Source organism: Eptesicus fuscus, chromosome 21 (assembly GCF_027574615.1).
Source record: "Eptesicus fuscus isolate TK198812 chromosome 21, DD_ASM_mEF_20220401, whole genome shotgun sequence".
Classification (NCBI taxonomy): Eukaryota; Metazoa; Chordata; class Mammalia; order Chiroptera; family Vespertilionidae; genus Eptesicus; species Eptesicus fuscus.
Window position 1 is genome coordinate 5558796 of NC_072493.1, and position 27703 is coordinate 5586498.

At 62.6% G+C, this 27703-nt stretch overlaps 1 protein-coding gene across 1 annotated transcript in view; it reads left to right on the forward strand.

Moving 5' to 3' along the window:
- Window positions 1-27387, forward strand: part of ABCC11 (ATP binding cassette subfamily C member 11) — a 43481-nt gene extending 16094 nt beyond the window's left edge. The window contains exons 9-30 of the mRNA XM_054710471.1: window positions 1747-1895; window positions 3293-3400; window positions 5135-5395; window positions 6065-6136; window positions 6922-7046; window positions 8900-8972; window positions 9749-9952; window positions 11599-11733; window positions 11804-11888; window positions 12321-12410; window positions 13900-14003; window positions 15110-15307; window positions 16467-16693; window positions 16793-16930; window positions 18580-18766; window positions 20277-20366; window positions 21644-21842; window positions 22199-22358; window positions 25010-25088; window positions 25451-25564; window positions 26707-26871; window positions 26984-27387. Of these exons, the coding sequence (XP_054566446.1) occupies window positions 1747-1895; window positions 3293-3400; window positions 5135-5395; window positions 6065-6136; window positions 6922-7046; window positions 8900-8972; window positions 9749-9952; window positions 11599-11733; window positions 11804-11888; window positions 12321-12410; window positions 13900-14003; window positions 15110-15307; window positions 16467-16693; window positions 16793-16930; window positions 18580-18766; window positions 20277-20366; window positions 21644-21842; window positions 22199-22358; window positions 25010-25088; window positions 25451-25564; window positions 26707-26871; window positions 26984-27073 (3053 nt within the window). The 3' untranslated portion in view covers window positions 27074-27387. The remainder of the gene's footprint in view (window positions 1-1746; window positions 1896-3292; window positions 3401-5134; window positions 5396-6064; window positions 6137-6921; window positions 7047-8899; window positions 8973-9748; window positions 9953-11598; window positions 11734-11803; window positions 11889-12320; window positions 12411-13899; window positions 14004-15109; window positions 15308-16466; window positions 16694-16792; window positions 16931-18579; window positions 18767-20276; window positions 20367-21643; window positions 21843-22198; window positions 22359-25009; window positions 25089-25450; window positions 25565-26706; window positions 26872-26983) is intronic.
- The last annotated feature ends 316 nt before the right edge of the window (window positions 27388-27703 follow it).

The window sequence follows — 27703 nt, forward strand, 5'->3', positions numbered from 1 at the left end:
ACTGGCTTTCTGCTCGGAGCCTATGGCTGTCCCAGGGGCCACGCCACCCACCTTCTGGGCATTTCTTTCGAGCTCCGCAGGTTGTTCTGTGTTCCATGGAGGATGTCCCCCTGGCCAACCATGGATTGTTCTGTGTTCCGTGGAGAATGTCTCCATGGCTGACCATGGATTGTTCTGTGTTCCGTGGAGAATGTCCCTGTGGCTGACCATGGATTGTTCTGTGTTCCATGGAGGATGTCCCCGTGGCCAACCATGGATTGTTCTGTGTTCCATGGAGAATGTCTCCGTGGCCAACCATGGATTGTTCTGTGTTCCATGGAGGATGTCCCCGTGGCCAACCATGGATTGTTCTGTGTTCCATGGAGAATGTCTCCGTGGCCGACCATGGATTGTTCTGTGTTCCGTGGAGAATGTCCCTGTGGCTGACCATGGATTGTTCTGTGTTCCATGGAGAATGTCCCCATGGCCGACCACGTTTTATTCTGTGTTCCATGAAAAATGTTCCCATGGCCGACCATGGATTGTTCTGTGTTCCGTGGAGAATGTCCCCATGGCCGACCACGTTTTATTCTGTGTTCCATGAAGAATGTTCCCATGGCCGACCATGGATTGTTCTGTATTCCATGGAGAATGTCCCTGTGGCCAACCACAGATTGTTCTGTGTTCTGTGGAGGATATTCCTGTGGCCAACCACAGATTGTTCTGTGGAGGATGTTCCCGTGGCTGACCACGGATTGTTCTGTGTTCTGTGGAGGATGTCCCCGTGGCTGACCACGGATTGTTCTGTGTTCTGTGGAGAACGTCCCCGTGGCTGACCACGGATTGTTCTGTGTTCTGTGGAGGATGTTCCCGTGGCTGACCACAGATTGTTCTGTGTTCTGTGGAGGATGTTCCCGTGGCTGACCACGGATTGTTCTGTGTTCCATGGAGGATGTCCCCGTGGCAGACCATGGATTATTCTGTGTTCCATGGAGAATGTTCCCATGGCCGATCATGGATTGTTCTGTGTTCCGTGGAGAATGTCCCCGTGACTGACCATGGATTGTTCTGTGTTGCATGGAGAATGTCCCTGTGGCCGACCACAGATTGTTCTGTGTTCTGTGGAGGATATTCCTGTGGCCAACCACGGATTGTTCTGTGCAGAATGTCCCCATGGCTGACCACAGATTGTTCTGTGTTCTGTGGAAGATGTTCCCATGGCTGACCACAGATTGTTCTGTATTCCATGGAGAATGTCCCCGTGGCTGACCACGTTTTATTCTGTGTTCCATGGAGAATATTCCCATGGCCGACCATGGATTGTTCTGTGTTCCGTGGAGAATGTCCCCGTGGCCGACCATGGATTGTTCTGTATTCCATGGAGAATGTCCCCTGGCCGACCACAGATTGTTCTGTGTTCTGTGGAGGATATTCCTGTGGCCAATCATGGATTGTTCTGTGCAGAATGTCCCCGTGGCTGACCACGGATTGTTCTGTGTTCTGTGGAGGATGTCCCCATGGCTGACCACGGATTGTTCTGTGTTCTGTGGAGAATGTCCCCGTGGCTGACCACGGATTGTTCTGTGTTCTGTGGAAGATGTTCCCGTGGCTGACCACGGATTGTTCTGTGTTCCATGGAGGATGTCCCCGTGGCAGACCATGGATTATTCTATGTTCCATGGAGAATGTTCCCAAGGCCGACCATGGATTGTTCTGTGGAGAATGTTCCTGTGGCTTACTTCTGTGGGTTTCTCATTTATTCCCCAGACCTGAGAAGGAAGGAAAGGAAGCTGATGGAGAAGAGTGGGTTTATCCAGAGCCTGAGCACGATCCTGTTGTTTGTGGCCCCCACCGTGTCCACCATGTTGATGTTCCTCATCCATGTTGGCCTACAGCTGGAGCTCACAGCTTCCACGGTACGTGTCTGGAGTGTTTTGTTTTCCCCCTTAAATGGACAGAAAGTTTTCTCATTTGTCCTTGTCCAGCTTATGCCCCTCAAAGACTTAAATGGCTTGCAAATAGGTACTAGGAATTGATTTTAATTTTCCGGGTTTTTAGGGTGCTCAAGCTTCCTTCCATTTTGACCCCCGGGAGAAACTGACATCCCAAGACCTTGGGTCCCAGCTGTGGGTGGGAGGGATGACAGTCGTTGCGGGGCTCAGGGGAGCTGGAATGTGTAGTTCACACCCCAGTGATTGGGAACCCCAAACAGATGCATTTCTCTGTGAGCCCCCAAATACACTTTTAAATGAAAAGGCATAGTTTCTTCTGTCTTTCCCTTTGGGGTCTGACCCCGGCCCGGGCAAGAGCAGGGATCCCAGTTCTTTGAGGAGAGGAGGGCAGGGAGCTGATCTTGGAGAGGTGGGCATACAGCTGGGGAGGCCGAGACTGTAGCCAAAGCAGGAGGGCATCATGGGAGTCTGTAGGCAAGGGCTCATCCATACTCGCTGCAGCAGTCTCCTCTGCCTGGCCCAGGCCATGCGGTCACACAGTGCTCAGAGCAGGCGGAGTCAGGCCCATCGGAGTTTATCATACACTGTACCTATGTCTACATCTACATCTACATCTACATCTATGTTTATGTCCACTTTAATCCCCACCTGAGGGTATTTTTCCCCCAATGATTTTTAAAGAGAGATTGGAAGGGCGGAGAAAGGGAGGGAGAGAGAGAGGGAGGGAGGGAGGGAGAGGGAGAGAGAGAGAGAGAGAGAGAGAGAGAGAGAGAGAGAGAGAGAGACATTGATGTGAGAGACACATTGACTGGTTGCCTCCCACACGCACACTGGCCAGGGTGCAGGGAGCAAACCGGCAACCCAGGCGCCTGCAGGAGCTCGCATGCCGGGACCCCGGAGGCCGGAAGTTCTCCCGTGGGAGTGAGGCATGGGCCAGGCGATGCGTAGGGAGGTTTCTCAATAAGAGAAAGACCATCTAAGGCGAAGAAGAACAAAGATGACCTCAACAGCAACACAGCCGTGCCGCGCGGCTGACAGCAGCAAAGCCGTCGCACGGCTGCTCGCGGGTGCTTCCTGAAAGGCCTCCCCGAACCAGGCTTACGCTTGTCGGCAATGCCCACAGTTACAGCATTCCCCGTTGGCCAAGCGACAAGAGGGACCAGGCCTCCAGACTCGGGGACTTTAATAAGACACGGCTCTTTTCCACCCATTTCTTCAGTCTCCCCCAAACCAGCTTGGCTGCTGCCAAAGGAAGGGCCTGCTTGTGGGAAGCTGCACGGTCCCGCGCTGTGGCTCGAGGCCAGGGACGGAGGGAGCGGGGTAGGGGGGCCACCCTCACCACCTCCTCTCGCCCCGGCCAGGCCTTCACGGTCTTGGCCATCTGGAACACCATGCGGCTGGCGGTGTTCTTCCTGCCCTTCTCGATCAAAGGCCTCATGGAGTCCAAGTCTGCGGCAGAGAGGTTCAAGGTAAGCGGTCAGGGCGGGCTGCACGGCCTTGGCATTGGGCGTTCACCTGCCTCCAGCCCCTTGGCGGTCCTCCTGAATGCGAGATAGTGGTTGGGGGCGTGGGCGGGGACAGTGGTGGGGGTGTGGGCGGGGACAGTGTTTGGGGGCGTGGGCAGGGACAGTGGTTGGGGTCGTGGGCGGGGACAGTGGTTGGGGTGTGGGCGGGGACAGTGTTTGGGGGTGTGGGCGGGGACAGTGGTGGGGGTGTGGGCGGGGACAGTGGTTGGGGGCGTGGGCGGGGACAGTGGTTGGGGTCGTGGGCGGGGACAGTGGTGGGGGTGTGGGCGGGGACAGTGTTTGGGGGTGTGGGTGTGGGGAGCTTGGAGGGCGCGGAGCACCCAGTCCGCGCCAAGCAGGGGGATGAGATGGGGAAGGACCCATGGACAGGTACAGGGTATGGCTCTTGGGGTGGGGGTGGGGCTCATGGATGCTCGTCATGTTACTAAAAATAACTCAGCTCACAAACAGAATAAAGTCCTCCGAGGAGGACGTGCCCGTGGCCCGAGGTAGTTATTCATCCAGGGGAACACCTGCGGTCTGGTTATTAAGTAACGAAGAAACAGACCTGCTCTGGTCTCTTTGGGAAATACTACTTTACTCTATACAGGACTAGGTGCTCACTGTGGAAAGCGAGGCTCCGCCAGAGGCGCGGGAATCACAGTGACGCAGCACCCACTGCTGGGCGTAAACCACGTCCAGACCTCGTGCGGAGCAGGTCTCAGGGAGACGCCGCGGAGGGATGGTACCCGCCCCCCTTATGCTGAAGTCCACATCGTTTAACTCTTGTATTTTGCACACAGGGAGATGCAGACGCAGAGCGAAGTGACTTAGAACTAGATGGCTCCACACAGCACCTCTTACACCTGGTGCCTGGGCAGACCTGCTACCTTTATCTTTAAATGCCCAATCATACAGACATCAGAGGCATCTCTTCCTTTTCTTAATTTCAGAAAGAGGGAGAGAGAGAGAAACATCCATGATGAGAGAGAATCATGGATCAGCTGCCTCCTGCAGGCCCCACACTGGGGATGGAGCCCACAACCCGGGCCTGTGCCCTGACCGCGAATCGAACCGTGACCTCCTGGTTCATGGGTCGGCGTTCAACCACTGAGCCACACCGGCCAGGCAGACCTTTTGACTTTTACTAGTTATAAAGGAAACAGAAACTACACATGGATACTATGACTCGACAGCTGCCTTCACTTACGATGAGGCTAGCGTAGCTCAGGCTGCCAGTCACTGTGAAATAAAAGAGAAAGTGATGAATAGGTGGGGAGTGTTCCAATAAGAAAGAGGGGCCCAGTGGTGTGAACACTGGAAATCCCTCGGTTTAGAGCAGGGGTCCTCAAACTTTTTAAACAGGGGCCAGTTCACTGTCCCTCAGACCGTGGGAGGGCCGGACTATAGTTTAAAAAAAACTATGAACCAATTCCTATGCACACTGCACATACCTTATTTTGAAGTAAAAAAACAAAACGGCAAAAACACCCGCATGTGGCCCGCGGGCCGTAGTTTGAGGACGCCTGGTTTAGAACCTCCAACAGAAACCGGCCTCCCCTCGATGGCCGGCGGTTCTTCACACTCTCGCTGTTTATTCGTTCAGAGACCAGTCCCCGGGCCGGCCAGCCGCAGGGGGACACATTCCTCCGGGGCTGAAGGCCTGACACCGCCCCCTCCCTCTTCTCGCCTGGGCAGCGGTTCTTCCTGCAGGAGAGCCCTGTGCTGTACGTCCAGGCGGGGAGGGACCCCGGCAAAGCGTTGGAGCTGGAGAAGGCCACCTTGTCCTGGCGGAGGGCCTGCCCTGGGCTGGTCAACGGGGCCTTGGAGCTGGAGAGCAACGGACACGCTCCCGAGGGGACGCCCGCGGCTCAGCCCGCTCCAGGCACCCTCGGGCCCTCAGCCACGGGGGACGGCCTGGCCCCGGCGCTGCACAAGATCCACCTGGCGGTGTCAAAGGTAGCCTCCTCCTGCCAGGCGGGCGGGCCAGCGGCCAGGCGTGTGGGCCTGAGGCTGGGAGCCGGGCCTGGCCTCCCACCGTTTCCTTGGCTAAAAACTGTCCTCCCCAACCTTCCTTTAAAACACAACCCATCTCAAACGGCTCCAGCCCCCCGCTCTGTGAAATAGCAGCCTATTTCGTTTGACTTCTCTGACTCCTCACCCCCTGCTAGTGTGTCTGCTTGCTTCTGTAATGCATGGTCTCTCCCCCAGCAGCTAGGCTCCCAAGAGGTCTTTTCTCCAAGCCTCGGTGCATAGGAGAAACTCAAACGACCCTTTGGTGGGCGAATGAATGAATGCATGAATGGGTGAATACTGTGAAGCTGGCTTTGTTGTCCCCGTTTTACAGAGGGAGAAACAGGTGCAGAGAATACAGGCAGGTCTGGAACTGGGCTTCTCTCCTCCCAGGACCCCCTACCCACAAGCCCCCTCTGCCATTGCCACTCCACGGCCTTCCTCGGAGGCCGCCCCTCTGTAGCCCAACCGCAGATCTGCTCTGGAGATGTGCTTGCCTGAGTGGCTGCGTGGTTGTTTTGTTTTCTGTTGGTGATTTTGTGTTCAAACCCCAGACGCAGCTGGGGGAGAGGGAGGGCTGTCTGTGCCGACGCCGGTCTGTGCTGGGCTTTTCAGGGGACCCTGCTGGGGGTCTGCGGCAGCACCGGGAGCGGCAAGAGCAGCCTGCTGTCGGCTGTCCTGGGAGAGGTGAGTTTCTCTCCCAGAGAAGCAGGAAGAACCCGGTGGGGAAGACCCGTATGCCCACTGACTAGACTCGGCAGGGGCTGGCATTGGCCGCGTCTACGGAGAAACACCTTTGTGGCGCTGTTTTAAACGGCAGCGATGGTGACCCTCTACCACGAACTCGTTTGCGGTGACGTCCAAAACACAAGGACCACTCCCCACCCGACGTGCGCACGTTGGGAATAGCTCTGGGATACCAGGGAAGGTCAGGGGGGCCTGGGCCTTCCGTCCAGGGAAAGGGGCTGGAAACCAAGCGGGAAAAGCATGGGGTGTCTTCCACGCAAACCCTGCTCAGTCCCCGCGGGGAACGTCCTGGTTTAGCTCCGAGTTCTCGGGGTCACACCCTGACTCACTGGTGGGGCTGGAGGGAGCATGTTGTTCTTTTGTTTTTTAAATTCAGGTCCTTGTGGTTGTACAACTGAGGTTCCCATTTTAAAAAAAAAAGTTTTTATTTCAGAGAGAGAAAGGGAGAAGGGGAGAGAGAGAAACATCAATGATGAGAGGAAATCATGGACCGGCTGCCTCCTGCATGCCCCCCACTGGGGACTGAGCCACAACCCGGGCATGTGCCCTGACGGGGAATCCAACCGTGACCTCCTGGTTCATAGGTTGATGCTCAACCCCTGAGCCAGCCGGCCAGGCAGGAGCATGTCATCCCAAGTCCCATTTCATAGGCGAGCCCGGGGTCCAGAGGCGGAGGGGCCCTGGCTGTCCCCGGTGCCGCCCTGAGGCTGACTCATGTCCTGCAGATGCACCTGCTGGAGGGCGTGGTGGGCGTGCACGGGAGCCTGGCCTACGTGCCCCAGCAGGCCTGGCTCCTCACGGGCAGCGTCAGGGACAACATCCTCATGGGGAGCCAGTGCGACCAGGCGCGGTAAGCCTCCGGGAGGGGCCGGGAGGGTGTGGGGGAGGCGGCTGTGAGGGGATGGCTCCCCCATGGCCCCACCCCACTGCGAGTGGCCATCTGAGAGCAGTTGGCGCTCGCGTGTGCCCCTCATGGGCACCAGCACAGCCCTCCTGGCTGTGACAGGAAGGCCACTGTCACCTCCATGTTCTAGGCCAGGCAGCTGAGGCCCCAAGAGATTCAGTCATGTGGCCAAAGCGGGTGGGATTTGCTGTCGCTGGGCCTGAACCCAGTGGCTGTCATAAATCCCAGGGTTCACTACTTTAGTGCGCCCCCCCCCCCCCCCACACACACACGTTAGCTTCACTGGTGTTTGTATGAATTCCTTCCTGACCTCAAAGCCAGAGGGAGGTCAAGACAGCGAGGAGGTTGTCAATGTGGAAGCATCAGCTGGGTTCATGGCTGGTGGGGCGGGGGGGGGGGGGGGGGGCGGCTCTCGCTGCCGGGGCCGGGGTGACCTGCTCACACATTCACATTCCCCTGCTGACATGAGTGGTCTGTGCGGCGGAGGAGGGGAGGGGAGGGGGGACCGTGCCCGCACGCCACAGCCGGGCTCCCAGCTTCGGGGACTAGGCCTCTGTTGACTTCACTTGATTTTGCAATCGGCCCCTCCCCCCAGTCACAGCCCCGAGGGCACAGGCCTGGAGGGGTTCACACTGGCCAGCTCCAGGCCGTCAGGCCCAACACAACTGGTCGGCCCAACACCAACTGGTCAGGTCCAACACCAACTGGTCGGCCCAACACCAACTGCTGAGCTCCTGGCCGATCCCCGAGTTGCCCAGTGTGGCGTGATGGCTCTCCGGAGCCAGCCCCCTCCTCTCACAGCCCCTTCTCATTGGACGGTGCTCTCTCCTTCCATCTCTCTGCTCCTCTTCTGTGCTGGCGGCCAGCTCTGCGCTGGGTGTCTGGCTGGGACTGCTCCCTGGCTCTGCTCTGGCTGCGCTGGCTCCGGCTTCTCCCCGTGTCCACCCCCAGGGGTGTTGTCCTAACACAGCCCTCGTCTGATCGCCGCACTGCCCCCACGCTCGATGGGACCCAGGGCCCTTTCGAAATATCTGTCCAAACAAACACGGGCTGGGCGCTGCTGGGCACGCCACACAGAGTCTCACCTGAACACGGAGACCCGTGTGCAAGAGTGTCCACACTGCACATGGCACAGCAGCAGAGGACTAGGAAGACCCCCATGTCCATCCCGGGGGCACCGTTACATACTTAGGCCGCTGTGTGCAGCGTGTGACGGGATACTGCGGGGCCCTTAAACAATATAAGCTGCACACGTGCGCACGGGAATTGGCTGTTCCTGAATAAATGCATAAGGAACTGCGATGGCAGTCGCTCCTAAGAAAAGCCACAGAGGGGCCCTGGCCAGTGTGGCTCAGTGGCTAGAGCGTCTGCCCGAGGACTGCCGCGTCCAGGTCGAGGGCACGTGCTTGGGTCGCAGGTCTGATCCCGGGCCCACCCAGGCACATGCAAGAGGCAACCAATCGATGCGTCTCTCTCACATCGATGCTCCTCTCTCTCCCTCCTTAAAATCACTCGCTCTAAAAATCACTTGAAAAAATATCCTCGGGGGAGGATGAACCAGGGCAACAAAAAGCCCCTGAGGGTCACAGACGCCAGAGAGGGGGCTTCTCACTGCGCTGAATCTCCTTTGGTTTCTGCTCCAGCATTCACCCCAGGCACGCACACGCTAGATTAAAAGAAGAGAAGGCAGGGGAGGGGGGGAGTGAATAGAGTCTCCTTAGCCAGGAGTGCGAGCGCCCCCCTCCACACCTGGGGGGGCAGGGTCTGCCCGCGTGCCCCTCAGCCCCCCGACCTTGCAGGTACCTCCAGGTGCTCCACTGCTGCTCCCTGAACCGCGACCTGGAGATCCTGCCCTTCGGGGACTTGACGGAGGTGAGTGGGAGGCGAGAGGCCAGCGTGCTCGCTCCGTGGGACCCTGGGCTGCCTCCCGGCACAGAGGAGGGGCCCCAGCTTTTGCCCAGAGCGGCCCCCACCGCGGCTGCCTCCGAGGCCCCCATCGAGGGAGGGAGGTTGAGATGAGGACCCTCCCAAGCGCCCCCCCGCCCCTCCCCCCTGGCCAGCACCCTCCTGCAGGGGGAACGCAGCCAAGGCCCCAGAACGGGAGTCCTGCCCGCCGCGTCTCTGATGACGCACCATCGGTGGCCCGCGGCGCCTTCCCCGTGAGCAGGGCGCTGCCTGACTTCCCTGTGGTCCTAGCGCAGCCTGTGGCCACTTCCCCGGGCAAAGCCCAGGCTGGCGCCCCGAGTGCCTCGCTTCCGGTGAGGCAGCCCCCTCCTCCGGGGGAGGCACCGCTGTCCTGTCCGCATTTGCTGGTTTCTTTTATTCGTTCCCTCGCGGCTTCCTGTCTGACACCGCCGTGAGGGAAGCAGGGGGCTTGTCCATTGCTCTCATGTCGCGGACCCCGGCGTCCTCAACCCCTGTCCCCGTGGCCAGCCTCTCTCAGTGAGCAGCGTTTCGTGGGCCACGTGCCACGTCGGCTCCAGCCACCCTCCCCCGAGGGACACTTTCTCCCCGCACGCTAGGAGCACTGATGCTAACGCCAGGGGTGCCCCTTCCTTAGGCGCCTCGGGCTGCCCCCCCCCCCCCCCCCCCCGCCCGCCTGGCTGTGCTCACCTCCGAACACAGCGCCTTTGGTTGCCCGTCCGCAGATCGGGGAGCGGGGCCTCAACCTCTCGGGGGGGCAGAGACAGAGGATCAGCCTGGCTCGCGCCGTCTACTCGGACCGCGAGATCTACCTGCTGGACGACCCGCTGTCGGCCGTGGACGCCCGGGTGGGGAAGCACATCTTTGAGGAGTGCATCCGGAAGGCGCTGCGGGGCAAGACGGTCGTGCTGGTGACGCACCAGCTGCAGGTGACCACCCTCCCGTGGGACGGCTCACCTTCCCCTCCCCCTCAGACCAGACCCCCCCCAGGGCGTGGTATAAAGACCTTGGCCCTCCTCTCCTTTCCGTGCGAAGGAGATGGGCTGGTGAGCATCCAAACCCAAGTTCAGGGTCCCCTTTACCTTCCACACGGCGGGGGCCGGTGCTCTGGAAGGAGAAAAAGAGAAAACGTTCCTCAGGAAGAACCCCAAGTCTCCCCGAGAGCAGGGCGGAGTGGGGCTGCCTGGACACCGTCGTCCTTGGCTTTGGCCTCAAGACACTGTCGCTATTTCTCCCTCCTCTTCTACTTGAGCCACACTGTCTTTCTCGCATAAAAAAGAGGCATGAAGAGCTTTCCGAAGACCCTGCCTGGTGTGGCTCTGTGGACAGAGCATTCAGCCCGGGGACTGAAGGGCCCAGGTTCAATTCCGGGCAAGGACATGTACCTTGGTTGCAGGTTCCCTGGCCCTGGTCAGGGTGCGTGCATGAGGCAGCCCATCGATGCATCTCTCTCACATCGATGTTTCTCTGTCTCCCCGCCTCCCTTCCCCTCTCTAAAAATCAATGGGAAAATATCCTCGGCTGAGGATTAACAGCAACAAGATTTCAGAAGCGATCTAGTGAAAACCCCGTGTCCAGCACCCCGATGACTTAATCATGCGTGGACCCTCCGTCCCCTCCTCGCCGGTTGTGCACGGTGCCCGCCCACGCCTTCCTCCCTTTACACATCAGCGTGTGTCTCTAGACACAGTGGAGTCTCCTTCCCCACGCCCTGGTCCTCACATCGTTGCTGCCGTCCTTCCCGTGACTGGTGCCAACAGGCCTTTTCCCGCCATGTCACATTTTCGAGATCGCCCACGTTGGTAGTGCAGCAGTCAGTCTCGCAGGGATGGGGTTCCGATCCCTGGAAATCCCAGAATTTATGCCCGAGGATGGACACGTAGGGTCTTTACCCATTTTTCACTTTTACAAAAAATGCTTCAATGTACATAGGTCTACATGTGTTGATGTGCATTTGAGAGTTTTTTTTAGGATAGAGTTTTAAGGGGTTGAATTGTTGGTTCATAATTCTTCAGAAATCTTTAGTTTTATGAGACATTGTCCAATTGCTCTCCAAAGGAGTTGTGCCAATCTGCCACTCGCCCCAACAGTTTACAAGTGTTCCCTTTCCTTCCAGTCATCACCAACACCTGGGGTTGTCCATCATTCAATTTCTGCCAACCTGGTAATCCTATACAATAAAACCCTAATATGCAAATTGACCGAACTGCAGAACGACCGGTCGCTATGACGTGTACTGACCACCAGGAGGCAGACGCTCAATGCAGGAGCTGCCCCCTGGTGGTCAGTGTGCCACCAGGGGGCAGGAGAGCGTTGAAGCTGGGCTCAGGGCTGGGAGCGCTGCGGTGGTGGCGGGAGCCTTTCCCGCCTCCTCAGCAGTGCTAAGGACCCCTTGGGGGATGTCCGCCTGCCGGTGTAGGCCTGCTCCCGGCAGAGGCTGGGCTGAGGGCCCTCCCTGCAGTGCACTGGCCTTGAGTGTAAGTGACACTGTACCCTGGCTTGCACTCCTCTGGATGGTGGAGCTGAGCAGCTCTGGGCGTGCTCACTGAAGACCTTCTCTCTCCTGCCTCCGCAGTGTCTGCAGTTCTGCGACCAGGTCGTGCTGCTGGAAGACGGGAAAATCTGCGAGCGGGGGGCACACAGGGAGCTGATGCAGAAGGCGGGGCGGTACGCCCACCTCATCCAGACCTTGCACGGGGAGGCCGCACAGGTGATCTCCCCGCCCCGCCCCGCTCCCCCTCGGGGAGGAGCCCCCTCGCTCACAGCCCTGTTCCCCCCAGGACACGCTGCAGGCGGCCCAAGAGCCTCAGGTGGGCGGCCCGGCCCCGCGCCCCCTCCCGGAGGAGCCTCTCGGGGACAGCGCAGGTGAGCGCGCTGGGCGCTGGGCGGGCTGCGGCTTTGGGGCCACTGTCTCCAGAGCGCGTGCTGCAGGGCACCTCCCTACCGCCAGATGAGGACAGAGAGGTTGAGTGACTCCGGGGTGCAGTGTCGCGATGACCATTAGGAGCAGGACCCTGGCCCAGGGTCACCTCTGCCCCCTTCTCTGCAGCCGCGCCTGACCCACCAGCGCGCGGGACGCCAGGCCCTCAGGGCTGGTTGAATAGCTGGGGACGGACCCCCTTTCCAGACTCTGGGTCCAGGGTCTTCTGTGGATTGGGGCAGGCTGGGTGGGTGCCACCACCGGGAGGCGAGGGAGCGGGAGGGGGCAGGCGCAGAAGCTTCACGGGAGCCGCTGGGTGCTGGGAGGAGCCGGGAGGAGCTCCTCCTCCTCTCCCTCCTTCCCCTCCCCCCACCCAGGGCTGCAGAACCAGCTGACACAGAAGGAGGAGATGGAGGAAGGGTCCCTGACGTGGCGTGTCTACCACCACTACATCCAGGCGGCTGGAGGTGCCCGAGGCCGGGTCCCAGGGAGGGGGGAGGTCATGGGAGGGCCAGGGCACCCAGGGTCACACCACACGAGGCTCACCTTGCACCATCCCAGCCACTCGGTTACGGCAGCTCCCCCGCCACAGCCAATGCCGGGACCATGTCCCCAGGGCGCTGGCGGCACCATGCCCCCAAGATGCGTCTTACTCAGACCTGCAGACGTGGGCGCTACCGCCATGAGCAAGATCCCCGCCCACAGCAGGCAGGCCGTGCCCCCAGGGCCACGGGAGGCGCCAGGATGGTCAGATGGCAGAGGGGCGAGGGGGGTGTGTGGCCCCAGGAGGCAGAGGGGCGAGGGGAGAGGGGAGAGCGTGGCCCCAGGAGGCAGAGGAGAGGGGAGAGGGGAGAGCGTGGCCCCAGGAGGCAGAGAGGAGAGGGGAGAGGGGAGAGTGTGGCCCCAGGAGGCAGAGGGGAGAGGGGAGAGCGTGGCCCCAGGAGGCAGAGGGGAGAGGAGAGAGGGGAGAGGGAAGAGGAGAGAGGAGAGGGGAGAGGAGACAGGGGAGAGGGGAGAGGGGAGAGCGTGGCCCTTACCGGTTTCCATGGGAGAGAGTGGGCAGGGCAGAGGTGCATGAGCAAGCTTAGGGCCGGGTGGCTGGAGTAATTTCGGGGCCCTGGCTATGGGGTTCCCTAGTTGCTGGTGGACTGGGGCAGGGAATACTGGCTCGTGTGGGCGCGTGCTTGATGAGGTGTCAGGATGTGGGCTGTGGGCGGCCATGTGTGTCAGCTCAGCCGTCGCTGGCCATCCCTAGGAATGAGCTGACCCTGGGAAGGGTCTCCCCGGATCAAGGTCCCCAGGCCAAGCGTCAGGGCATAGGACACAGGAAACGTGGTTAAGTGCTTAGCGGCGCCGAGAGGACGGATGAGGGCGCACGCAGGCGCTAGTGTGTCCTTCTGAAGGCGGGCGCAGGTAGCAGCTCCCCAGCTCAGCTGCGTGGCCTCCGCACGTCACTGTGCGATGGCACACACCCCCACACCACGCACACGGCGCTGCACTTTTGGGGGTCACTGCAGAGGTTTCTGAGAGTCCCCGTGACCCCTGACCACTCTGCTCATCGCTGGAACGAGCCCTGTGTAAGGCGGGGCCCCGCGGAGACTCGGCGTGTAGGGCAGGCGTCCCGACTAGCGAGAAGGCACGTGCCCAGCACCAGGCTCGGCACCCACACCGAGGTGCCCCCCACAGGAGGGGGCTGGGCGCTGGGCGGGGTGCTGGATGCCATCTCGGGTCACCTCAGCACCGAGGAAGTAGGATGTCCCTGACCTGGGGTACAGGCCACGCTGTGGTCAGCAGCAGAGCCTGGGCTTGAACCAGCTCCTGCTGGTCCTCCCAGGCGTCCGAGTGGAGGGACCGGGGTGGGGTGGGGGGGGGAGTCCGAGGGCCTGGGTGGGCGAGCAGCGTGGCCAGGGGGCTGTGCGCCTCCCTGGGCGCCGGTCACGCCCCCTCCCGCCCCAGGGTACGCGGTCGCCGTGGCGGTTTTCCTGCTCGTGGTGCTGTTCGTCTTCCTCTCCGCCTTCTACTTCTGGTGGCTGAGCTACTGGCTGGAGCAGGGCTCAGGGGTGAGTGCCCTGGGCGTGGGGGGCGTGGGGGGCGCGCCTGTGGCCCGTGCAGAGCGAGTGGCTTCTTTGGGGGCTGAGCCCCAGCTGGGGACCCCAGGACCAGCCCAGCGCCTGCCACTGCCCAGGTGACCGACGGGGCCCAGGGAGGACCTCTGGAAGCCAGACTTCGGGGTGCCTCCGCCCAGCGCGCCCCGGTGCTCACAGCCTGAACCGTCCCCCTGTGGTCTTTTGGGGACAAAACCAAGAGGTTTCTTTGTGGCCCAGGCAGGCCGGCTCTGCACAGCGCGCTGCTCCCGTGCCCCTGGCGGGCGGGCGGGCGGGCGTCGGGCTGGGCGGCCGCAGGAAGGGAGACCTGCTGGACGTGGGGAGGCGGGGCAGCAGCTTCTGTTCCGTCACGGGGGACACGGGGGGAAGGCCAGGAGCCACTCTGGTTTGTGCAGAGGTGACCTGCGCATCTTAGAGGGAGAACCAAGGAGTGGGGGGCGGGGCCCAGGCAGAGACGGACACCTACGGGGAGGCACGTCCACCCCCAGGCTGCCTGCTGGCCCGAGGTCATGGGGGCATGACACGAGGTGTCCACCCTCCAGGGTCACCCTTGTGATGAGTACAGTTCAGAGGGATGGCTCTCAGGCCCCTGCGAGAGGCTCTGGGTCACCCTGAGCCCCTCTTAGGGAGCGGCGAGGAAGGGCCGGGGTGCGGGCTGAGCCCACAGGACGTCCTCGGGCATCACTGAGCGTCGCAGGCAGGCGGTGTACCTGGGCCGGGGCCTCCTCGGCACGCGCCTCAAGCGCTCGAATCCACGGGAGTCTGTCTTCCTCCTGGAGGCACGTGCAGTGACTGATGTCACCCCAGCCCCTCTCCCTGGAGGACGGGGTGGGCGGGAGGTTCCCAGCTTCCACTCGCGGCGTGGCTTTCTGGTGACGGGCCTCCATCCCGGGCCCAGCCACCTGCCAGGTCTCAGAAGACCGAGTGTCTGGAAGCCAAGTGTGCGAACGGAGGATGCTCCCAGCTCCCGGCTCGGCACCACAGGGGGCTCGGGGCCAGGAGCCGGGGCCAGAGGCCGGAGGAACTTATCGGCACACCGCATCCCCCGTTCTTTCTCGAAGACCAATAGCAGCCACGAGAGCAACAGAACCACCTCGGACCCGGGCAGCATCCTGGACAACCCCCACCTGCCCTTCTACGAGACGGTGCTGGGCCTCAGCGCCCTGGTCCTGACCTGTGTGGGGGTCTGCTCCTCGGTGGCCTTCACCCGGGCCACCAGGAAGGCGTCCACCGCGCTGCACAACGACCTCTTCAGCAAGGTACGCCGGGCCTGCATGGGCTGGGCGGGCCCGTTTAACGAAAAAGCTAGCTTTTGTGAGCAGTGCTTGGTTTAAGGAAAACGGAGTGGAGAGCACAGCCTTCTCACAGGCCCTCACCCCCCTCCACTCGAACACCTTGCCTGTGTTTGGGACACCTGTTCCAGCTGACGAGCAATATGGACCTATCATTATCATCATTACCGAACATCTACAGTTTGCACAAAGGTTCCCTCTGGCTGGTGCACGTTCTATGTCCCTCCCCTCACACTGGGTCACTGGCTCTGGGGCCACCAGGCAGGAGCTACAGAGAGATCTGCAGATGGCTGCTACTGGTATCGGGCTAGGAAGTGCCCAGGCGAGGCCCAGCTGGGGTGCAAGGCAGGCTGGGACAGGTGCTACGTCTTGGGGCATTCTTTATTTTCACTTTTTCGACAAATGTGGGCTCAGACTATCTTCACTGCCCTGGAAAGGCCCCAGGCTCCCTGTCCATGCCTCCCTCCCTCCAACCCCACAGCCACGGACCTGCTTCCTGTCTCGTGGTTTTGCCTGTTCCAGAGTGTCCCAAGGTTGTAAGTGGACACCAGGCCCCCAGGTGGATGGGTGCCGGACACACCTGCTGCTGGAGGCAGGTCCTAGCCATTCACTGTCCTTGCTGAGGGTCAGTGGTCACACCAGCGCTGGCCTCGGTGGGCCGAGCACTGTCACACGCAGAGTCACGTGGGATTGCCCCAAGCTCCCTGGCATTACCCTCACACTGCTGTGGGACCACCAGGCGTCCTGGTTAGAATACCAAGTGGTCTATGATGTCCATCCCGCTGGGGTGGCAGCCAATGACGTCGTAGAGATATCACGGCTCTCTCTCGCATGTCACATGTCCCCATGTGCCACAAGGCGGGCGTCAGGCTTACGATGGTGAGGGCACAACACAGGCGTGGTTTAGGTCCGCTTGGCCTGGGGATCTGTTCACGCTCAGAGGAGGGAAGCCACTTGCCCAGGGCCACACAGCAGCAGGTGGAGGAGTCCGCACGCTGGAGCCCCTGCGTTGCCCCCGCTGCCTCCCCGACGCCCCTCGGGCAGCGCCCCACCCTCCAAGAGCCTCCAGTGAGCAGAGCCCCCCCCCCAGACCCCCGCTCCCCTAAGGCCGCGCCGGTCCCTGCAGGTCTCCCTCTGCCCCATGAGCTTCTTCGACACGACACCCACGGGCCGGCTGCTGAACTGCTTCGCGGGGGACCTGGACCAGCTGGACCAGCTGCTGCCCATCGTGGCCGAGGAGTTCCTGCTGCTCTTGCTGGTGGTGCTGATCAACATGGTCATCGTCAGCGTGCTGTCGCCCTACATCCTGCTGATCGGGGTCATCCTGTTCGCCGGCTGCCTCCTCTACTACATGTGAGTGGGTCTTTCTGCCCGTGGAGGGCGGGTGGCCTCGGGCGGAGGCTGGGATCCGCCTGCACAGGGGCAGCCGTCACCCTCTCCTCCTCGGCGCAGGAAGTTCAAGCGGGCCATGAACGTGTTCAAGAGGCTGGAGAACTACAGCCGCTCCCCGCTGTTCTCCCACATCCTCACCGCGCTGCGCGGTCTCAGCTCCATCCACGTCTACGGGAAAACCGAGGACTTCGTCAGCCAGTGAGTCCCCTGCGCCCAGTGATGGCGGGACCGTGGGGCAGGACAGGGGGTGGGGGGAGCAGCGGGGGGCGGCGGGGGACTGTGGGGCAGCGGGGCCGTGGGACAGAATGGGGTGGGGTATGTGGGGGGGGGGTGGCGGGAGCAGGGTGCTGGGCACCAGTGGGAACACGGCCTACTCCGCTCACTGGGGAGCCTCAGAGCCTCCTCTGTAAGACCATCCCCCAGGGACAGAGTGGAGGCGACACAGGAAATGTAGACCCGGAGCCGTGGAGCTGTAGTCAGAAGTGGCACGGGCCAGCACTGTTTCATTCATTTGTTTTGTGTGTTTTTTTTACATTATTTATTGTTTGAAATATAATTTTATTGATGTCAGAGAGGAAGGGAGAGGGAGAGACAGAAACATCAGTGGTGAGAGAGAATCATGGGCCGGCTGCCTCCTGCACACCCCACACTGGGGATGGAGCCCGTAACCTGGGCATGTGCCCTGACCGGGAATCAAACCGTGACCTCCTGGTTCATAGGTGGACGCTCAGCCTCTGAGCCACACGGGCCAGGCAGTTGTTTTTTCTTTCCCTTCCAAACAGGCATCTAATTTTCATAAAATAAGAACCAAGAACTTGCTAAGTAACAGGTTTTCTTTTACTGCATTCACACCCATAGGTGTACCTTCTATATGTTTGTTAAAACAAACAAAACTGAATTGTGTCCTATGACCTTAGCTACTTAAGGGCCAAACAAGGATGGACAAGAAGCTCCTAGTCTGGGGGAAGATGGAGACACAAAAATATTACGTGTGTGTGTGTAATAATCCGGGGTGGGATGTGACAGGCAGCATAGGAGAGGAGCAGATAAAATGCCAGCAGAGTTCAGGGAGGAAGTCCGGGAAGGCTCTCGGGAGGAGGTGGCACCTGAGCTGCCTCGGAGCCTGGTAAGACGGGGGCGTGGGAGATGGTGTGTGTTCAGTTAGCTGGAATGTGGATGAACCCGGCACCAGTTCTCCAGTGGCCCTGGAGAGCCCCCGAGGATGGTGCGGACAGTAGGGCTGCGGGGTCCGGGAGTGATGCTGGCACGCCATCAGCACTGAGAGCCCGTCCATGCTCAGCACCCACAGGGGACACAGCCCCCGGGCAGAGGTGCAGAGGGAGGCATCGCCGCCCCCGCCCGCTCACATCCTGGCCCAGTGAAGGTCACGAGCAGGGGTGGGTGGTGGCCCTGAGTGGCTCAGGGCCTAGATCGGGGTCCGGTCAACTCATGGCTGAGAAAGGGGAGCGGGAGGGAACCCCCAACGAGAAGTCAGGTGGTGCCCTGGCCGGCATGCTCGGCGGCTCGAGCATTGGCCCACGCACCCAAGGGTAGCAAGTTCAATTCCCGGTCAAGAGCACGCACCTGGGTTGCAGGTTTGATCCTGGCACTGGTCGGGGTGCGTGCAGGAGGCAACCCATCAATGTGTCTCTCTCACGTTGATGTTCCTCCCCCCGCTTCTCCTCCACTCTGAAAAGCAATGGAAACAATGCCCGCGGGTGAGGATGGGCAAAAGGAAAAGGGAAGTCAGGCTGTGCTGGTGGGTGGCGAGCGGCGGCCGAGGGGGCGACCTTGGGAAGCCCTCGGGCAGACCAACACAGTGGCTCTGGGGTATCCTTTCCCTCGAGGTTTAACAGGCTGAACGACGTGCAGAACAACTACCAGCTGATGTTTCTGTCCTCCACGCGGTGGGTGTCACTGAGGATGGAGCTCATGGCCAACCTGGTGACCTTGGCCGTGGCCTTGTTCGTGGCTCTCGGGGCTTCCTCGGCCTCCCACTCCTACCAAGCCTTGACCATCAGCCTCATCCTGCAGGTGAGGGAGGGGCTGGGACAGCGGGCTCGGTGTGGTGAGCACGCGGGCAGGCCCAGGGGGCCCATGGGACTGTGGTTCCGCCTGGGACTTGGCCACGTGTGACCACTGAGCCACATGCGTGGCCTTTTGGATCGGCTCTCCGCTTCCTTGGCCCCTCTGAACGGGGAAGCCTGCATGGAAGATACCACCCGAGGCAGAGGGTGTAGGAAGGGAGGGGGAGCGGACGACAGGGTCCAGCCTCTACTGCTCGGATGGGGAGCCTGAGCCAGCGAGGAGGAGGGCTGTTGGAGTGGACAGTGAGAAGCAGAGCCAGGCCAAGGACGCAGGCCTCTCGGTTGCCTGGCTGGTGTCGCTCCACGTCGTGCCCTGATCCTGCTGTCACTCTCCTGGGCGATGTGGGGAGGCTGTTGAAAAGGGAGGGGTCCCCGTTCCCGCAGACTTCCTAAGCCCGCCGACCCCGCTCCAGAGCTCGGGGTCTGGGGATCTAGCTTTAAGTCAGGGTGTCCATCCAGGGGGGCCTGATATGCCGTCGGCGTACCTCCCGGACTCGGGGGGAAGGGGACGGCTGGTCAGGGTCACGGACACAGACTCCTGCGGGAGGCTGACTTGAAGGAACACTGGCTGCTGGTCCGGGGCGCCCCTCCCCGGGTTCATGGACCGCCCTCTGTGCTCACGTGGCTTGGCTTCTCCCTGGCGTCAGAGCTGTGTGCCCAGGGCTGGCGCCTCCTCCGGGTAAGCAGAGGGCCCCGCTGTCCTCTCGGTGAGCCCCGCAGCGGGCACGCACCTGCACACACACCGCCCTCATCGGGCCGTGTGCAGACCTGCCCCGGTGCGTGGGCCACGCGGATGGCTATGCTTCCACTCAGCTGGCCGGTGCGACCACGGAGGGATTTACTGGGAGCTGGGCCTGGGCCGGTGCTGAGCCAGGCACTTGCTGGACTTGGCTCCACTGAGTTCCTGCCATGCCCTGCGGGGCACAGCGAAGTGATTAAGAATGTGGTCGGGCCTGGCCAGTGTAGTTCAGTGGCTGAGCGTTGACCTAGGAACCAGGAGGTCATGGTTCGACTCTCCAGTCAGGGTACATGCCCAGGTTGCAGGCTTGATTCCCCGCAGGAGGTGTGCAGGAGGCAGCCGATCGATGATTCTCTCTCATCATTTCTGTCTCTCTCTCCCTCCCTCCCTCTCTGACATCAATAAAATATATAAAAAATAGAAAAGAATGAACGTGTGGTCAGGATGCGTGAGTCACCCGGGCTCTGCCACGTTAGCGGTGTGACTCTGGGGCAGTCCGTCACCGCCTGTGCCAGGACTGCTGTCTGTATAGGGAGGTAATGGAGCGTGACGTGGGAGGCATGTGTGTGAACGTGAGGGTCAGTGCATGTTAGACACGCAGAACCAACGCCAGATAAATGCTAGCCCTCCGGGACCCCCCTGCGGAGAGGAACCGAGAGCTTGGAGCGTTCCTGCTCCCACAGCGGGCAGCCCGACCTGCCGGTCTCCTCCCTTCCAGCTGGCATCCAATTTCCAGGCCACGGCGCGCATGGGCACGGAGACGGAGGCCTACTTCACCGCGGTGGAGCGGATGCTGCAGTACAAGAAGGTGGGCGCGGGCCTGGGTCCTGTGGAGGTCTCTGCACGTCCCCGGGGCCCTGAGGCTTTCCCGGGAGGCTCCCGGGGCTCTGGCCTCCCTCCCGCCCTCCCGCCCTCCGTGTCTCCTCTCTGAGGCTCCTCCACTCCTGGCGGCTCATTTCCGCCGACCTCTCTGCGGGCCAGCGTCCCGGATGTGGAGGGAGTAAGCTTCCCTTTGTAGAAACGGGAGCTTGCCCCGTCTGAGAGCAAGGACGGCAGTGAGGCCTGGCGTTACGACCGCGTCTCTTCATGGCGCAGGGGCTGGGCACAGGCTTTGGAGCCAGATCACCCGGTTCAAGTCGAAGCTTCGCCACTGAATCAGCTGTGCAGCCTCTGCAGCCTCTGTCCCGTCTCTGAATGGGACAGCTCGCAGTAGCTACTCGGCTGGTGGTCACAGAGGTGAACGGACGGACACACACAGCTCTGGGCCGGCCTGGCCCAGGGAAAGGCTCGCTGCTACGATACATAGATTATCTCACGAGTCACAAAGCCCCTGCATGAGGCCGTCGCGTTCTTGCGCCCGTTACCCAGGAGAGGACACCGGGGCTGGCCCGCTGAGCACTTGCTCGCGGTGACACAGCTGGGCCGTCGGAGCCCTCCGAGGCCGGGTCCCCCACCTGTTCCGGGAGCGGAACGTGTGAGCCGCAGAGCTTGGGTCTAACCCCGAGGGACGCTGTGGTGACACTGTGCGGGCAGCCGGGCCGCGACCCTGCATCTTCGCCATCGCTGTTTCCTCCCAACACGCCCACTGCGCTTGGCGTGGCGTCGGGGGTGTGGCTCAGGCAGCCTGGGCTGGAGTCCGCGCCGTCCCCTCACCAGCTGTGTTACAGTGAGCCAGTCCTCTGCGCTGTCTGAGCCTGGTTTTTGCCTGTGAAACGCGTGTGAGAAAGCCCACCTTGCAGGGCGAGGACAGAGCCCGCGTGGCCAGGGCTCCGAGCTGAGACATGCCCCGCGGGGGACACCCTGCTGCCCGTGTTGGCGTTGCTCAGATTCTATTTCTTCAGCACGTCAGGCACTGAATCAGAGTTCTCTGTGTTAACAGCAAGGAGGCAGCTCTAGGCGTCCCCTTCTTTGGGGATAAAGCCGGGGGCAGGGATGGCCTGAGGTGCCCCTCTGGTCACACAGCCGGGGCTCGACCCGAGGCAGGGCAGCTGGGGTGGCCACATGCCCGGGGCGCAGCCGAGGTCCGCAGGGCTAGGCAGAGGCGGATGGTAACGACCGGCTTCCTTTTCTTTCTTCGAACACGAGCTGTGCGTCCCCGAGGCTCCGCTGCACGTGCAGCCCGTGAGAGGCGTGAGCTGCCCGGCCGGGTGGCCGCAGCGCGGGGAGGTGTGCTTCCAGGACTATCAGATGAGATACCGCGACAACACCCCCATCGTCCTCAAGGGCATCAGCCTGACCATTCGCGGCCAGGAGGTGGTGGGCATCGTGGGCCGCACCGGCTCCGGTGAGCGGCACGTCCGGGCAGCCCCTCCTCAACGTGGGCCTCGGGGTGTCCACCTATTCTCAGGCAGGGGTTCGCACAGGCACCCCGCAGGGGTTTGCTGACCCTCATGTCAAGCTGGGCCCTGTCCCAGACACTCGCCAGTAGTACCCGGAGTCCCTGCTGTTGGGAGTCCCGGGGAGGAGACAGGTGGCGGGCGAGTCATCAGACATGGAAACAGATGAGGGAATGACAGGTGCGAGGAGCGTCGCGAAGGACACAGGAGGCTGGCGGGAGCGGGCAGGTGCGCGCCAGGTGTCACCTGTGCCGGCCCCCGTGCGGGTTCAGGAAGCGACGCCCTGCTTGGTCCTGCCCAACAGGGAAGTCCTCCTTGGGGACGGCGCTCTTCCGCCTGGTGGAGCCCACGGCGGGCCGGATCCTCATCGACGGCGTGGACATCAGCGGTGTCAGCCTGGAGGACCTGCGGTCCAAGCTGTCCGTCATCCCTCAGGACCCCGTCCTGTTCTCGGGGACCATCAGGTGCGTGCTGGCCTGGGCCCGTGGGGGGCGAGGCCTGGATGTCAGGGCTGGGGGGCCGTCCGTTTCTGGGCCACTCGTGCCCCCGGGCCCACCTCATGAGCTGTCCCTGAAGATCGGCGGAGACCCTGGTATACACTTAGTGAACTTCGATGCCTGAACATTTGCAAGGTGTCGTTTGTTTTAAATATATTTTTATTGATTTCAGAGCGGAAGGGAGAGGGAGAGAGCGATAGAAGCATCAATGAGGAGAGAGAATCATGGATCGGGTGCCTCTTGCACGCCCCACACTGGGGATGGAGCCCACAACCCGGGCCTGTGCCCTGACTGGGAATCTAACCGTGGCCTCCTGGTTCCTAGGTCGACGCTCAACCCCTGAGCCGCACCTACTGGGCTCTCCTGGTTTCATGCATTCGCAGGAGCACGCCCTAGCGCTCCCCTCCTACTGCCTGAGGCCACACATTCCCTCACGCCCGTTCAGGAGCAGCCCCACTTTTTCTGGGAGAAGTAAATGCGCTTAAGATTTTAAGGGCAGTTGTTGAGGCGGAGTGTTTGTTGAGGACGGTGAGTGTCAGTGAGGGTCACACATGGGGAATGCATGTAATGCCCCTGAGTCGTAGACTTACAGATGGTTACAATGACAAACATGTCACATGTATTTTCACACACACACACACACACACACACACACACACACACACACACTGCCAACTGCCTAAGCTACAAAGTCCTCTCTCCGCGGCGATCCGGGGAGGCCGAGGCTGGTCCAGGGCCCAGTCATCTCCGGGCCGCAGCGAGGGCTTCGGGGACTTCCCACGTCCCTCCTGGGGGGATGGCTGCGCCTCTCCTGTCAGTCAGGGAAGCAGCAAACCTTCCTGCAGGGATCGCCCCAAACCCTGAGTCACACTGTGGTAACTTCCACCTGCTGGTCCCAGCGGCCAGGAATGCCCTGTGGCAGCCCCGCCTCCACATGGGCCGGGGGATGCCCCGTGGCAGGGATGCCCCGTGGCCGGGGATGCCCTGTGGCGGGGATGCCCTGTGGCGGGGATGCCCGTTGGCGGGGATGCCCTGTGGCGGGGATGCCCCGTGGTGGGGATGCCCTGTGGCGGGGATGCCCTGTGGCGGGGATGCCCTGTCGGTGGGGATGCCCCGTGGTGGGGATGCCCCGTGGCCGGGATGCCCCGTGGCCGGGATGCCCCGTGGCGGGGATGCCCCGTGGCCGGGATGCCCTGTGGCCGGGGATGCCCTGTGGCGGGGATGCACCGTGGCCTGGATGCCCCGTGGCGGGGATGCCCTGTGGCGGGGATGCCCTATGGCCGGATTGTCCTGTGGCGGGATGCACCGTGGCCGGGATGCCCCGTGGTGGGGATGCCCCGTGGCGGGGATGCCCTGTGGCGGGGATGCCCCGTGGCGGGGATGCACCGTGGCGGGGATGCCCTGTGGTGGGGATGCCCCGTGCCGGGATGCCCTGTGGCTGGGATGCACCGTGGCTGGGGATGCCCTGTGGCCGGGATGCCCTGTGGTGGGGATGCCCCGTGCCGGGATGCCCCGTGGCCGGGATGCACCGTGGCCAGGATGCCCCGTGGCGGGGATACCCCGTGGTGGGGATGCCCTGTGGCCGGGGATGCCCCGTGGCGGGGATGCACCGTGGCCGGGATGCCCTGTGGCGGGGATGCCCTGTGGCGGGGATGCCCTGTGGCCGGATTGTCCTGTGGCGGGGATGCACCGTGGCTGGGATGCCCTGTGGCAGGGATGCCCCGTGGCCGGGATGCCCCGTGGCGGGGATGCCCCGTGGCGGGGATGCACCGTGGCCGGGATGCCCTGTGGCCGGGGATGCCCTGTGGCGGGGATGCCCCGTGGTGGGGATGCCCTGTGGTGGGGATGCCCCGTGGCTGGGATGCCCTGTGGCGGGGATGCCCTGTGGTAGGGATGCCCTGTGGCCGGGGATGCCCTGTGGCGGGGATGCCCTGTGGGCGGGGATGCCCTGTGGCCGGGATGCCCTGTGGGCGGGGATGCCCTGTGGCCGGGATGCCCTGTGGCGGGGATGCACCGTGGCCGGAATGCCCTGTGGCGGGGATGCCCCGTGGCGGGGATGCCCTGTGGGCGGGGATGCCCCGTGGCCGGGATGCCCCGTGGCGGGGATGCCCTGTGGCGGGGATGCCCTGTGGCGGGGATGCCCTGTGGCGGGGATGCCCTGTGGTGGGGATGCCCTGTGGCGGGGATGCCCTGTGGCGGGGATGCCCTGTGGTGGGGATGCCCTGTGGCGGGGATGCCCTGTGGCGGGGATGCCCTGTGGCGGGGATGCCCCGTGGCGGGGATGCCCCGTGGCGGGGATGCCCTGTGGCGGGGATGCCCTGTGGCGGGGATGCCCTGTGGCGGGGATGCCCCGTGGCGGGGATGCCCTGTGGCGGGGATGCCCTGTGGCGGGGATGCCCTGTGGCCGGGGAATGCTGCATGCTGCCTTGCTCACCCCCGAGAGAGAGCCCCACCTCAGCACCTGGGCTTGGGGGCTGGGGGACACGTACCACCCGGCCCGGGAAATGCCCGCTCGCGGGGGCCCATGGGCTTCTGTAACCCGGGCCCTGGCCCTCGCCGTGGACGGGACAGGCTGCCCCAGGCAGGTGGTTGCTGAGCACGGCCTCCTCGCTGGGCAGGTTGAACCTGGACCCCTTTGACCGGCACACGGATGAGGAGATCTGGGGCGCCCTGGAGAGGACCTTCCTGAGCAGGACGGTGAGCGGAGCGGTTCCGGGCTTGGCCGTCTCTCCCGCAGGCGCCTCCCACCCGGCACCACAGACACACTCGGGCACGGAGGACGCGTCTCATGAGATGGGACACCAGGGGGCAGGCTCAGTGTGGGCTGAGGACACAGCAGAGGCGGGGGAGGGGGTAAGGCCCGCGGCCGGGCAGCAGCTGGCTCCGAGGGGCAGGGCCAGGCCTCTAGGACGGGCACGGATGCGGGGTCCTGCGGGTGTGGGTGGGAGGAGAGCTGCGCAGAGAGACGGAGGAGGGGCACGATGCACAGGGGCCGCCCGAGGGGTTGGTCTGCCCGCCCGCAGGCCCGCGTGACCTCCCTTGTCTGCCCGACCCGGCAGATCCTGAACTTTCCGCAGAGGCTGCAGGCGGAGGTGGCGGAGAACGGCGAGAACTTCTCGGTGGGGGAGAGGCAGTTGCTCTGCATCGCCCGCGCCCTCCTGCGCAACTCCAAGGTGCGGAGGGCCCAGCACCATAGCCCGTGTGTCGGGGGGTGGCAGGGGGCGAGGCGTGGCGGGGCTCAGCCGGGCCCTCAGCCCCACACCCCAAACCCGCACTGAAGTCCGTCCAACCCAGAGCCAGAAAGCCCGAGGCCAGAGCCTTGCAGTTGCCACCACGCGGTCCCCTTAAAACACGGGGCACGTCCCCGCCTGCTTAGGGGGGACTCGCGTCAGCCGTCCAGGGAGTTCCCTGGGTCTGAAACGTCACCACTGTCCCCAGACAATGTCCCCGGTCACCTCACCATAGCTGCATGGGCTCTTAGGCGCATGCTTCCTCTCACAAGCAAGCAAAACACAAACATGTAAGCACACACATGCACACACGTGTACATGTGGGACACACGCACAGGGACACACATACACATGTACACACACACACAAACACACACATGGACACGTACCTCCACACTCACATGTGCACGCGTGACTTTTGTCACACCCGTGGCCTCTGATTTCCTCACGACGCCCTCTTTCTAAGGGTGCCTGACCTTAATCAGTGACACTCAGGACCCCCCTCCTGGGCTGGTCACAGCTCGTGTGCGTGTCAGGGAGACAGACACCGCGGTGCTGCAGCAAGAACATACATGTGCCCGCCCGCAGGTGGGGACACTGCTCTGCGTCCGTCTGCAAAGAGGAAGGCGGTTCCTAGAACCAGACCTGCCCCGAGACGCCGCCAAGAACGAACTCTCTGGTCACTAAGCATGTCCCTCTCGGCGGGCGGGGCCCAGGGGTCACCACTGACGGGAGCCAGCGGGGTCTGGGCTCAGTCCAAAGCGCTCCGTGTCTCGGTGAACTGGTGGCCGGCCCAGGACCAGACCCGGTCTCAGGCCCATGAGGCCGCCTCCACCTGTTTTTTTAAAAATTTTTATTTATTTAAAAACATATTTTATTGATTTCAGAGAGATAGAAACATCCATGATGAGAGAGAATCACGGATTGGCTGCCTCCTGCACGCCCCCCACTGGGGATCAAGCCCACAACCCGGGCCTGTGTCCTGACTGAGAATCGCACCTGGGACCCTTTGGTCTGCAGGCCGCCGCTCTGTCCACTGAGCCACACCAGCCTAGACTTGCTGCCACCTGTTCTGTACCCACCAGATCATCCTCATTGACGAAGCCACTGCCTCCATCGACACGGAGACCGACACGCTGATCCAGCGCACGATCCGCGAGGCCTTCCGCGGCTGCACGGTGCTCGTCATCGCCCACCGCATCACCACCGTCCTGGGCTGCGACCGCATCCTGGTCATGGACAACGGGAAGGTGACAGGCGTCCCGGGCCGCGGGGAGGGCGCCCTCGGCCAGCGGCGCCGGGAGGCCGGCGGGCCCTTGGGGCCGGGCTCAGCGGTGCCGTCCCTTCCTCCGTCCTCTCCAGGTTGTGGAGTTTGACAGCCCCGAGGCCCTGCAGCGGGAGCCGGGGTCCATGTTCGCAGCCCTGCTGAGGACGGCCACGTCGCTGGGCTGAGGGCCACGGACGGGGCCGGGCTCACGCGCCGGGCTCACCAGCGGACGGCCCGTGGCCTGCGGGTGCAGAGGCGGCAGAGAGCTGGGCGGATGTGGCAGAGGGGCGCAGGGGGTGGGAGGAATGGGAGACTGGGGAGCGAAGCCTGGAGCGGCCGCTCTGTGGCCCCCAAACCTGAGACCCCGGCGTCCTCGGAGACCACGAGGGCAAAGTCCGCGCCTCTCCCGGGTGGAGTGCCCGCGCCGTGAAGTGGCCTCCTGGCTGTGTGGGAAGGGGGCCAGTGATGGACCGGTTTTGTAAAAAGGAATAAAAGTAGAAAGAAGCCACACGCTGTCCTGCTTTGTGTTAGCGGGGAGGCCCCTCACACTGCCTCCGCAAAGGGGCTCGGCGGGCTCGGGGAGGGAAGCTCCGGGTGCCGTGCGGGATGGCTGCCTCCCCGCCCTCCTCGTGGCGCAGAGTGGCTGCCAGCAGCCCTGGGCTCGCCCCCCACCCGCCCGGCTGCCGATGGGAACCCCCAGCCCTTCCCGTGGGAGCTCCCGGGCTACGTCTCCCTGGGCTGACACGGTCCCGCGCTCGGCCGCTGGCATGCCGTGTCACGTGCTCACACTGGGCCCGGGTCGGGCTCAGCTGCCC